Source organism: Acanthochromis polyacanthus, chromosome 20 (assembly GCF_021347895.1).
Source record: "Acanthochromis polyacanthus isolate Apoly-LR-REF ecotype Palm Island chromosome 20, KAUST_Apoly_ChrSc, whole genome shotgun sequence".
In the NCBI taxonomy this organism is placed as follows: domain Eukaryota; kingdom Metazoa; phylum Chordata; class Actinopteri; family Pomacentridae; genus Acanthochromis; species Acanthochromis polyacanthus.
In genome coordinates, this window is record NC_067132.1 from 31,922,058 (window position 1) to 31,935,378 (window position 13,321).

The 13,321-nt window shown below is 40.9% G+C and overlaps 1 protein-coding gene across 1 annotated transcript in view; it reads left to right on the plus strand.

Annotated features, from left to right (window-relative positions):
• The window catches only part of LOC110965863 (piezo-type mechanosensitive ion channel component 2-like), a 54,156-nt gene that overhangs the window by 39,856 nt on the left and 979 nt on the right, over window positions 1-13,321 (plus strand). The window contains 15 exon segments of the mRNA XM_051940198.1: window positions 5,331-5,487; window positions 5,574-5,756; window positions 5,960-6,140; window positions 6,427-6,526; window positions 6,605-6,752; window positions 6,860-6,947; window positions 7,047-7,173; window positions 7,261-7,419; window positions 8,699-8,846; window positions 8,924-9,112; window positions 10,046-10,138; window positions 10,210-10,376; window positions 12,285-12,401; window positions 12,564-12,643; window positions 12,725-12,938. Coding sequence (XP_051796158.1) covers window positions 5,331-5,487; window positions 5,574-5,756; window positions 5,960-6,140; window positions 6,427-6,526; window positions 6,605-6,752; window positions 6,860-6,947; window positions 7,047-7,173; window positions 7,261-7,419; window positions 8,699-8,846; window positions 8,924-9,112; window positions 10,046-10,138; window positions 10,210-10,376; window positions 12,285-12,401; window positions 12,564-12,643; window positions 12,725-12,938 — 2,151 coding nt within the window.

Here is a 13,321-nt window from a genome sequence, read left to right on the forward strand (position 1 = left end):
AATACTGCCTTATAGTAGATAAATACTTCCTTATAGTAGACAAATACTGCCTTATAGTAGATAAATACTGCCTTATAGTAGAGAAATACTGCCTTATAGTAGATAAATACTGCCTTATAGTAAATAAATACTGCCTTATAGTAGATAAATACTTCCTTATAGTAGATAAATATTGCCTTATAGTAGATAAATACTGCCTTATAGTAGATAAATACTGCCTTATAGTAGATAAATACTGCCTTATAGTAGATAAATATTGCCTTATAGTAGATAAATACTGCCTTATAGTAGATAAATACTGCCTTATAGTAGATAAATATTGCCTTATAGTAGATAAATACTGCCTTATAGTAGATAAATACTGCCTTATAGTAGATAAATACTGCCTTATAGTAAATAAATACTGCCTTATAGTAGATAAATACTTCCTTATAGTAAATAAATACTGCCTTATAGTAGACAAATACTGCTTATAGTAGATAAATACTGCCTTATAGTAGAGAAATACTGTCTTATAGTAGAGAAATACTGCCTTATAGTAGATAAATACTGCCTTATAGTAGATAAATACTGCCTTATAGTAAATAAATACTGCCTTATAGTAAATAAATACTGCCTTATAGTAGATAAATACTTCCTTATAGTAGATAAATATTGCCTTATAGTAGATAAATACTGCCTTATAGTAGATAAATACTGCCTTATAGTAAATAAATACTGCCTTATAGTAGACAAATACTGCCTTATAGTAGATAAATATTGCCTTATAGTAGATAAATACTGCCTTATAGTAGATAAATACTGCCTTATAGTAGATAAATACTGCCTTATAGTAGATAAATACTTCCTTATAGTAAATAAATACTGCCTTATAGTAGACAAATACTGCCTTATAGTAGATAAATACTGCCTTATAGTAGATAAATACTGCCTTATAGTAAATAAATACTGCCTTATAGTAAATAAATACTGCCTTATAGTAGATAAATACTTCCTTATAGTAGATAAATATTGCCTTATAGTAGATAAATACTGCCTTATAGTAGATAAATACTGCCTTATAGTAAATAAATACTGCCTTATAGTAGACAAATACTGCCTTATAGTAGATAAATATTGCCTTATAGTAGATAAATACTGCCTTATAGTAGATAAATACTGCCTTATAGTAGATAAATACTTCCTTATAGTAAATAAATACTGCCTTATAGTAGACAAATACTGCCTTATAGTAGATAAATATTGCCTTATAGTAGATAAATACTGCCTTATAGTAGACAAATACTGCCTTATAGTAGACAAATACTGCCTTATAGTAGATAAATATTGCCTTATAGTAGATAAATACTGCCTTATAGTAGATAAATACTTCCTTATAGTAAATAAATACTGCCTTATAGTAGACAAATACTGCCTTATAGTAGAGAAATACTGCCTTATAGTAGAGAAATACTGCCTTATAGTAGATAAATACTGCCTTATAGTAGATAAATACTTCCTTATAGTAGATAAATACTGCCTTATAGTAAATAAATACTGCCTTATAGTAGATAAATACTTCCTTATAGTAGATAAATATTGCCTTATAGTAGATAAATACTGCCTTATAGTAGACAAATACTGCCTTATAGTAGATAAATACTGCCTTATAGTAAATAAATACTGCCTTATAGTAGATAAATACTTCCTTATAGTAGATAAATATTGCCTTATAGTAGATAAATACTGCCTTATAGTAGATAAATACTGCCTTATAGTAGATAAATATTGCCTTATAGTAGATAAATACTGCCTTATCGTAGATAAATACTTCCTTATAGTAAATAAATACTGCCTTATAGTAGACAAATACTGCCTTATAGTAGATAAATACTTCCTTATAGTAAATAAATACTGCCTTATAGTAGACAAATACTGCCTTATAGTAGAGAAATACTGCCTTATAGTAGATAAATACTGCCTTATAGTAGACAAATACTGCCTTATAGTAAATAAATACTGCCTTATAGTAGACAAATACTGCCTTATAGTAGAGAAATACTGCCTTATAGTAGAGAAATACTGCCTTATAGTAGATAAATATTGCCTTATAGTAGATAAATACTGCCTTATAGTAAATAAATACTGCCTTATAGTAGATAAATACTGCCTTATAGTAGATAAATACTGCCTTATAGTAAATAAATACTGCCTTATAGTAGATAAATACTTCCTTATAGTAGATAAATATTGCCTTATAGTAGATAAATACTGCCTTATATTAGATAAATACTGCCTTATAGTAAATAAATACTGCCTTATAGTAGACAAATACTGCCTTATAGTAGATAAATACTGCCTTATAGTAGATAAATACTGCCTTATAGTAGATAAATATTGCCTTATAGTAGATAAATACTGCCTTATATTAGATAAATACTGCCTTATAGTAGATAAATACTGCCTTATAGTAGACAAATACTGCCTTATAGTAGATAAATACTGCCTTATAGTAGACAAATACTGCCTTATAGTAGATAAATACTGCCTTATAGTAGATAAATATTGCCTTATAGTAGATAAATACTGCCTTATATTAGATAAATACTGCCTTATAGTAAATAAATACTGCCTTATAGTAGACAAATACTGCCTTATAGTAGATAAATACTGCCTTATAGTAGATAAATACTGCCTTATAGTAGATAAATATTGCCTTATAGTAGATAAATACTGCCTTATATTAGATAAATACTGCCTTATAGTAGATAAATACTGCCTTATAGTAGACAAATACTGCCTTATAGTAGATAAATACTGCCTTATAGTAGACAAATACTGCCTTATAGTAGATAAATACTGCCTTATAGTAGATAAATATTGCCTTATAGTAGATAAATACTGCCTTATAGTAGATAAATACTTCCTTATAGTAGATAAATATTGCCTTATAGTAGATAAATACTGCCTTATATTAGATAAATACTGCCTTATAGTAGATAAATACTGCCTTATAGTAGACAAATACTGCCTTATAGTAGATAAATACTGCCTTATAGTAGACAAATACTGCCTTATAGTAGATAAATACTGCCTTATAGTAGATAAATACTGCCTTATAGTAGATAAATACTGCCTTATAGTAGATAAATACTGCCTTATAGTAGACAAATACTGCCTTATAGTAGGTAAATACTGCCTTATAGTAAATAAATACTGCCTTATAGTAGATAAATACTGCCTTATAGTAGACAAATACTGCCTTATAGTAGATAAATACTGCCTTATAGTAGATAAATACTGCCTTATAGTAGATAAATACTGCCTTATAGTAGACAAATACTGCCTTATAGTAGATAAATACTGCCTTATAGTAGATAAATACTTCCTTATAGTAGATAAAATACTTCCTTATAGTAAATAAATACTGCCTTATAGTAGATAAATACTTCCTTATAGTAAATAAATACTGCCTTATAGTAGACAAATACTGCCTTATAGTAGATAAATACTGCCTTATAGTAGATAAATACTTCCTTATAGTAGATAAAATACTTCCTTATAGTAAATAAATACTGCCTTATAGTAGATAAATACTTCCTTATAGTAGATAAATATTGCCTTATAGTAGACAAATACTGCCTTATAGTAGATAAATACTTCCTTATAGTAAATAAATACTGCCTTATAGTAGACAAATACTGCCTTATAGTAGAGAAATACTGCCTTATAGTAGAGAAATACTGCCTTATAGTAGATAAATACTGCCTTATAGTAGATAAATACTGCCTTATAGTAAATAAATACTGCCTTATAGTAGACAAATACTGCCTTATAGTAGATAAATACTGCCTTATAGTAAATAAATACTGCCTTATAGTAGATAAATACTTCCTTATAGTAGATAAATATTGCCTTATAGTAGATAAATACTGCCTTATAGTAGATAAATACTGCCTTATAGTAGATAAATACTGCCTTATAGTAGATAAATACTGCCTTATAGTAGATAAATATTGCCTTATCGTAGATAAATACTTCCTTATAGTAAATAAATACTGCCTTATAGTAGACAAATACTGCCTTATAGTAGATAAATACTTCCTTATAGTAAATAAATACTGCCTTATAGTAGACAAATACTGCCTTATAGTAGAGAAATACTGCCTTATAGTAGATAAATACTGTCTTATAGTAGACAAATACTGCCTTATAGTAAATAAATACTGCCTTATAGTAGACAAATACTGCCTTATAGTAGAGAAATACTGCCTTATAGTAGAGAAATACTGCCTTATAGTAGATAAATATTGCCTTATAGTAGATAAATACTGCCTTATAGTAAATAAATACTGCCTTATAGTAGATAAATACTGCCTTATAGTAGATAAATACTGCCTTATAGTAAATAAATACTGCCTTATAGTAGACAAATACTGCCTTATAGTAGATAAATACTGCCTTATAGTAGACAAATACTGCCTTATAGTAGATAAATACTGCCTTATAGTAGACAAATACTACCTTATAGTAGATAAATACTGCCTTATAGTAGATAAATACTGCCTTATAGTAGATAAATACTGCCTTATAGTAGATAAATACTGCCTTATAGTAGACAAATACTGCCTTATAGTAGGTAAATACTGCCTTATAGTAAATAAATACTGCCTTATAGTAGATAAATACTGCCTTATAGTAGACAAATACTGCCTTATAGTAGATAAATACTGCCTTATAGTAGATAAATACTGCCTTATAGTAGATAAATACTGCCTTATAGTAGACAAATACTGCCTTATAGTAGATAAATACTGCCTTATAGTAGATAAATACTTCCTTATAGTAGATAAAATACTGCCTTATAGTAAATAAATACTGCCTTATAGTAGATAAATACTGCCTTATAGTAGATAAAATACTGCCTTATAGTAGATAAATACTGCCTTATAGTAAATAAATACTGCCTTATAGTAGATAAATACTGCCTTATAATAGATAAATACTGCCTTATAGTAAATAAATACTGCCTTATAGTAGGTAAATACTGCCTTATAGTAGACAAATACTGCCTTATAGTAGATAAATACTGCCTTATAGTAAATAAATACTGCCTTATAGTAGGTAAATACTGCCTTATAGTAGACAAATACTGCCTTATAGTAGATAAATACTGCCTTATAGTAGACAAATACTGCCTTATAGTAGGTAAATACTGCCTTATAGTAGACAAATACTGCCTTTTAGTAGACAAATACTGCCTCGTACTCAACAAATACTCCTTATACAGACTTAAAATTCTGTCTGCTCGTGGTCCCAGACATTCTGACGGTGGTTCTGTCGCCCCTCAGGTCGGAGACCGTGTGCTACCTGGTCATCGTGTTGAACCACATGGTGTCTGCCAGCTGTCTGACGTTGGTTCTGCCGGTTCTGGTGTTCCTCTGGGCCATGCTGTCCGTCCCTCGTCCCAGTAAGACCTTCTGGATGACGGCCATCATCTACACCGAGGTTGGCTCCGCCCCTCCGCTTCGTTCTGAGCTCTGTCCACGGGTTCCTCGTCTGGTTCTTCAGTCGGTTCTTCCCTCTGCCCTCAGGTCACCATCGTCATCAAGTACTTCTTCCAGTTTGGGTTCTTCCCCTTCAACCAGAAGCTGGAGGTGGACCGGTCTAAACCCTTCCACCCGCCCAACATCCTGGGAGTGGAGAAGAAGGAGGGCTACGTCCTGTACGACCTGCTGCAGCTGCTGGCGCTGTTCTACCACCGGGCCATCCTCAAGGTACGAGCACTGCAACAACAAGGTACAAATACTGCAATATTCCACTACATAGTCATCCTGAAGATACAAATACTGCAATATATTACCAACAAGCCATACTGAAGGTACCAGTGCTGCCAAGTACTGAGCAAGTACTGCATCATACTACCACAGAGCAGCACTTAAGGTACAAATACTACAGCTGAATCCACCTTCCCCCACAGTGCCACGGATTGTGGGACCAGACTGTTACTATGGAGACCGGCACTCCTTGTCACCATGACGACCAGGATGACTCTGCCCCCGACAACCCCTCCAACAACATGGCCGACCCCAACAACACGCTGCGACGGCGAGGACAGAGACGGACGCACTCCAGCTCCACCCAGCAGCGCTCTCCTGCAGGTCGAACCCAACGCACCCTACACAGACCAGTCTAAACTAGCCTGAACCGGTCTATACCAGTCTAATCCAGTCTAAAACCACTCTAAGATAGTCTATTACCGGTGTAATTCAGTCTAAACTAGTCTATTAACCTACCTATTGATACACTATTTGCTGTTGTCCAGGTTGTCGATAAATGATTAGCTAATATCCAAAGAACATGAGGGACAGAATATGGACTAACCTTCACTGCTCTGTGCTTCTGCTTTATTTTGTTTGTTTGTTTGTTTGTCGCTGCTGTCTCCAGGCAGCGTCAGCTCTGGGACCCAGCTGCCCGGCAGGTTGGACCTGCTGCTGGAGAAACTCAGAGAACTTTCCATCAGAACCAAGCAGTACTCTGTTAGCAGGTGAGCTAAGCTAACAGTGACGCTCACTCAAGTGTTTTTGTTGATGAACCACATTAACCACAACCCCCCCTCTGCCAGGTGCATGTCTCTCTACCACCCGCTGTGCCAGTTCTTCAGAGCTCTCGTCCAACCAGAGTACAGCGCCGTCACCGACGTCTACGTCCTCATGTTCCTCGCCGACACCGTCGACTTCATCATCATCGTGTTCGGCTTCTGGGCGTTCGGAGTGAGTTTTAAAGTTCACTGAAAAAAAAATAAAGTTCACTGTGTTCACCGTTACCTGAAACTCCACCTGTCTGCGCTCTGATTGGCTCTCATTCTGTTCACCTGCAGAAACACTCAGCTGCTGCTGACATCACTTCCTCCCTGTCAGAGGACCAAGTTCCTGAAGCCTTCTTAGTCATGGTCCTCATCCAGTTCGGTCTGAAACCTGTCTGTCTGTCTGTCTGTCTGAACACCTGTCTGTCTGACCTCCTGTCTGTCTGACCTCCTGTCTGTCTGACCTCCTGTCTGTCTGCAGGTACCATGGTGATAGACAGGGCTCTGTATCTGAGGAAGACAGTTTTGGGGAAGTTGGTCTTTCAGGTGATTCTGGTTTTTGGGATTCACTTCTGGATGTTCTTCATCCTGCCGACGGTCACCGAGAGGTAACTCACCTTTACCTGCAGCTTCATTATTGCTATAACGATGAGGCGCTGTGTGACACATCTGTCTGTCTGCCTGTCTGTCTGTAGGCGGTTCAACCAGAACCTGGTGGCTCAGCTCTGGTACTTTGTCAAGTGTGTTTACTTCGGTCTGTCGGCCTATCAGATCCGATCTGGTTACCCAACACGAGTTCTGGGGAACTTCCTCACCAAGAGCCACAACTACCTCAACCTGTTCCTGTTCCAGGGGTGAGTTAGCCTAGCTTAGCTTACAGACTGGCAGCAGGAGGAAACTGTTAGCCTAGCTTAGCTTACAGACTGGCAGCAGGAGGAAACTGTTAGCCTAGCTTAGCTTGCAGACTGGCACCAGGAGGAAACTGTTAGCCTAGCTTAGCTTACAGACTGGCACCAGGAGGAAACTGTTAGCCTAGCTTAGCTTGCAGACTGGCACCAGGAGGAAACTGTTAGCCTCGCTTCGCTTACAGACTGGCACCAGGAGAAAACTGTTAGCCTAGCTTAGCTTACAGACTGGCAGCAGGAGGAAACTGTTAGCCTAGCTTAGCTTACAGACTGGCAGCAGGAGGAAACTGTTAGCCTAGCTTAGCTTGCAGACTGGCACCAGGAGGAAACTGTTAGCCTAGCTTAGCTTACAGACTGGCACCAGGAGGAAACTGTTAGCCTAGCTTAGCTTGCAGACTGGCACCAGGAGGAAACTGTTAGCCTAGCTTAGCTTACAGACTGGCACCAGGAGGAAACTGTTAGCCTAGCTTAGCTTACAGACTGGCAGCAGGAGGAAACTGTTAGCCTAGCTTAGCTTACAGACTGGCACCAGGAGAAAACTGTTAGCCTAGCTTAGCTTACAGACTGGCACCAGGAGGAAACTGTTAGCCTAGCTTAGCTTACAGACTGGCACCAGGAGAAAACTGTTAGCCTAGCTTAGCTTACAGACTGGCACCAGGAGAAAACTGTTAGCCTAGCTTAGCTTACAGACTAGCAGCAGGAGGAAACTGTTAGCCTAGCTTAGCTTACAGACTGGCACCAGGAGGAAACTGTTAGCCTAGCTTAGCTTACAGACTGGCACCAGGAGAAAACTGTTAGCCTAGCTTAGCTTACAGACTGGCAGCAGGAGGAAACTGTTAGCCTAGCTTAGCTTACAGACTGGCAGCAGGAGGAAACTGTTAGCCTAGCTTAGCTTGCAGACTGGCACCAGGAGGAAACTGTTAGCCTAGCTTAGCTTACAGACTGGCACCAGGAGGAAACTGTTAGCCTAGCTTAGCTTGCAGACTGGCACCAGGAGGAAACTGTTAGCCTAGCTTAGCTTACAGACTGGCACCAGGAGGAAACTGTTAGCCTAGCTTAGCTTACAGACTGGCACCAGGAGGAAACTGTTAGCCTAGCTTAGCTTACAGACTGGCACCAGGAGAAAACTGTTAGCCTAGCTTAGCTTACAGACTGGCACCAGGAGGAAACTGTTAGCCTAGCTGTACCAGACTGTGTAAAGAACTGTTTTCTGTCCGTCCACCTGCAGGTTCCGCCTGGTTCCCTTCCTGACCGAGCTGAGGGCGGTGATGGACTGGGTCTGGACCGACACCACGCTGTCTCTGTCCTCCTGGATCTGTGTGGAGGACATCTACGCCCACTGCTTCGTCCTGAAGTGCTGGAGGGAGTCTGAGAAGGTAGAAGGGTTTACTGAGCGTGTACACCTGAGCTTTACCTGCAGCCTCATGGTCTATTCGTGTGTACTTGTACTCAGAGGTACCCTCAGCCCCGTGGCCAGAAGAAGAAGCGGGTGGTGAAGTACGGGATGGGCGGTCTGATCGTCCTGCTGCTGATCTGCATCGTCTGGTTTCCGCTGCTCTTCATGTCGCTCATCAAGTCTGTGGCCGGAGTGGTGAACCGGCCGCTCGACGTCTCTCTGACCATAACGCTGGGAGGCTTCCAGGTAGACACACCTGTGCTGACACACACCTGCACTGTCAAGGTGTGTGTCCACTAGATGTGATTTTCCCGCACGGCATCTGAACATCACACAGCCGGCAGCCGGTCACTAACGGACCACAGCATGGTCACTGACCGAGCTTTGAGCTGACAGTCCAGCAGATGAGTCTGATAAACACGGCGGTTCGGCCACAAACTTTCCCTTTTATTTCTAAAACACTAATGTTACCATGCGTGCTCAGATCCAGCTGTTAGAAGCTTCTCCTCCACGGTGAACTGTGTTCAACACCTTCTTTAAGCTCCTTTCCTCCCCTGATTGGACAAACGCATCGACTCGGGGCTGGTCTGCTCCTGGATTTCAAACCGGACCAACATGGCGGCTCGGCTGCAAACTTTGTCTTTTATTACAGAAACACTTCAGGGAAAAGTGTTTCTGAAAGCATTTGAGGCAGAAATAATGTGCAGCAGCTGAATGTGTCCTGGTTTTATTTCACTGATGGGTAGTTTAGATGTTTGAGGACAGTTTCAGGATGTGTGGAATCTCTGCTCTACTTTATGTAAATGAGCTGCAGGTAAACACACCGTCAGTGAAATAAAACCAGGACACATTCAGCTGCTGCAGATTATTTCTCACCTCCAATGCTTTCAGAAATACTTTTCTCTGAGGTGTTTTAGAAATAAAAGGGAAAGTTTGTGGCCGAGCCGCCGTGGTTATCAGACTCATCTGCTGACTGTCAGCTCAAAGCTCGGTCAGTGACCATGCTGTGGACCACAGCATGGTCACTGACCGGTGGGCGGTCACTAACGGACCGTTAGTGACCGGCTGCCGGCTGTGTGATGTTCAGATGCCGTGCGGGAAAATCACATCTAGTGGACACACACCTTCAGACAGCAGCCTCGCTGACAGACTCAGTGGTGTTGTTGTTGTTGTTGACAGCCGATCTTTACGATGAGCGCGCAGCAGAACCAGCTCAGAGACCTGACGGAGGAGGACTTCAGCTCCTTCATCAGCTCCTACAGCTACACGCCTGTGAGTCTCCTGCAGCACACGCTCTCTGTGGTGGTATTTGTGGTAGTAACGCCGTGGCCTGTGTTTCCCAGAGTGCCCTGCAGTTCCTGGAGGCGTACGGCCCCGAGGACGTGACGGTGGCAGACCTGCAGGGCAGCAGCAACTCCCTGTGGACCATCAGCCCCCCCAGCAGGCAGTACCTGAGCCAGGTGCTCTCCCTGGACCACTTCCCCCTGACCGTGTCCTGGACGGTCCAGAGGTCAGCCCCGCCCTCCTGATCAATAATCAATCATCAACAATCAGTCATCAACATTCAATAATCAATCATCAACAATCAATCATCAACAATCAGTCATCAACAATCAATAATCAATCATCAATAACATAAACACATTTGTCCAACAAACAACAAAACATTTAAAGGGCAGAACTCACCTTTGGACGCTCTTTTACTGGTCAAAGATGAAAATAATCCACAAACACCGGCCAGAATCCAAGCTTCAGCATCCAGACAATATTACCACGTATCATATTTTGTCCAAAACATGTCTGGAAATAAGTAAATAATCCACAAATAGCTCGGCTCCGTGTGCGCACATGTGGAGCATGGTGGGGCTGCGGCGTTTCATATTCACTGTATTTATGCCCATAACTTTATTCAGCGTACAGAGATCCACGCGGTCTTGGACTCAAAATGGCGACTGAAGTCTTTCCTTTATGTTTGCACCGCGTTTCAACCAATCAAGTGACTCTGGCCTGCCTCCCAGGCCTAAACGGCCAACCGTAGCCGAGACTGACCGATCTGGACCTACCTCATTTCGTCAGTAAATTCTGAGCAAATCACGTCGGAGAAAATGTTTGACTGACAGGGCTGGTAGCCAATGAGCTGCTGAATACCAGGATATAAATAGAGCCTCTGCCAGCGGGGTTCTGTGACTCTTCACACATCGGCTGTGGGCAGAATCTGCAGCCTGTCTCTCCCCCTGTGAGTCTATTGTGTCTGATCCCACACTGAAGCTTATCTGAAGTGATTTTTTGAGTTCTTTATGAGTTTTTGGAGTGAAAATAATGTGAAAACCAGGCGTAAACTAACCGTGACGTCACCCGTTGGTTTCATCGCCAAGAAAATGAAGCCTGGATTTTGCTACTTCCTGGTCGCCGTTTTGGATTTTTTGGAGCCAGTGACGTAAAAAGCGTCATCAGACTGGACCGGAGAGCAACTAGGGGCAGGATTGGCTGAGGACTCTCTTATCCCGCCCACATTTTACCGCAGAGGCTTCTGTTGCTGTCTATCAAGTATAGCCACGCCCCCTGGCTCCGCCAACTTTAACGATTTATTTAAAATTCAGTATTGATTTATTTTAAGATCGGCCACCTGATCTCTCATTTTGACCATGAAAACTAACGGGAAAAAAATCCTGAGCTGTAGAACATCAGTCTATCAGATTTTATTTTTTCCAAAAATGAATTGGGGTCTATGGAGAAAAAGCTTTTTGGAGCCAACCCTAGCAGACGGCGTGATATTGCAAGTTTTTGACACTTCCGGGTTGGCTTCAATTCTGGAGTCAGATACTACGTCCTTTATATATACAGTCTATGGTGAAAACGGGCTATAAAACGAACATAAACCATTTTTGCCCAGGGTGTACAGAGGGTGTCCAAAATTGACAACGTCGGGCCATAGCAGTACAAAAACATGTGTGAAACACTCATTTCTTGTAGTATTGCTCTGAAATTTTGACCTGAACTATGTAAGACCCCAAGCTGTTGCCTTTTTGTGTTTTCAACCTGTCACAGTGCTGCCACACTGATTTTCAGGTGTTTTATTAGGAAAAAATGTAGGCGAGAATAAAATTCATCCTAATTCAGTGTGTTCCAACATAAAATACTCTGTGCCAGTAGCACCTAGAGTAATTCTGACTGCACTGGGTGAAAATTCAGGTTGTCAGCTTTCAAAGGAGACCCCAACCATGCCTGTACTCCAAACAGTTCAAGAACAGCATTCAATTTACTTTCTGTACATCTTCAGTAGAAATTTCAGGCGAAAAGTGACTGAAGCTCAATCCTCATAATGTTCTGTTCCCATAGCGGTGCAAGATTTTAGGCTGCAGTGAAAAGTTACTTGAGTAAAATCATAAAGTAATCTGATTATTGGTCCTGTTGACAGGAACTTGAGTCTGGGAGCGAAGGCGGAGCTTGCATCAGGTAAACATGTGACCTACCTGGACGATCAGACTCGCCTGGAGCTGATCGAGCTGCTCAACGGAACCAGGACGACACCTGTGTGAGTGCTGGGGCGGGGCTACATTCCAGTGGGCGGGGCTATGTCTGGAGGCAGTAGTTTTGTTCACCAGACATTGCTGCACTAAAAGACTACAAACATGGCCCCCGGTGCAGCAGGGATGGCTGAGGACGCTGTGTAAAGTGTAGTTTCCTGTGTTGCCAGGGTGATACAGGACGTGTTTCCGTGTTTCATGCGAGCTCCCAGCGACTCCAACGCCAAACCCATCGAGCAGCTGTACTCAGGTGTGTTCGCCGTTACCTGCACACGCTCAGAACGACACCACGCCATCCTCCAATCACTGCTCTCCTCTCTCCTCCAATCAGACAACCGCTACAAGGACATCCTGCTGGCCCTGGAGCGGTCGACCAATCAGAGTAGAGAGATCCAGGAGTGGTGGATAGTCGACCAACCGGTGGCCAGCTTGGTTGCACTTGGGGGCGGAGCTTCACTGAGTGACAGGCGGGAGGCGGGACTTCAGCTGTTTGTGTTTAGTGATAAAGTCAGCCCTCCAAGTCTGGGCTTCCTGGCCGGATACGGGTACACAGTACTGCTAATACTACACTAACAGTACTGCTAATACTACTCTAACAGTACTGCTAATACTACACTAACAGTACTGCTAATACTACACTAACAGTACTGCAAATACGACACTAACAGTACTGCAAATACTACACTAACAGTACTGCTAATACGACACTAACAGTACTGCTAATACTACACTAACAGTACTGCAAATACTACACTAACAGTACTGCTAATACTACACTAACAGTACTGCTAATACGACACTAACAGTACTGCTAATACTACACTAACAGTACTGCTAATACGACACTAACAGTACTGCTAATACTACACTAACAGTACTGCTAATACGACACTAACAGTACTGCTAATACTACACTAACAGTACTGCA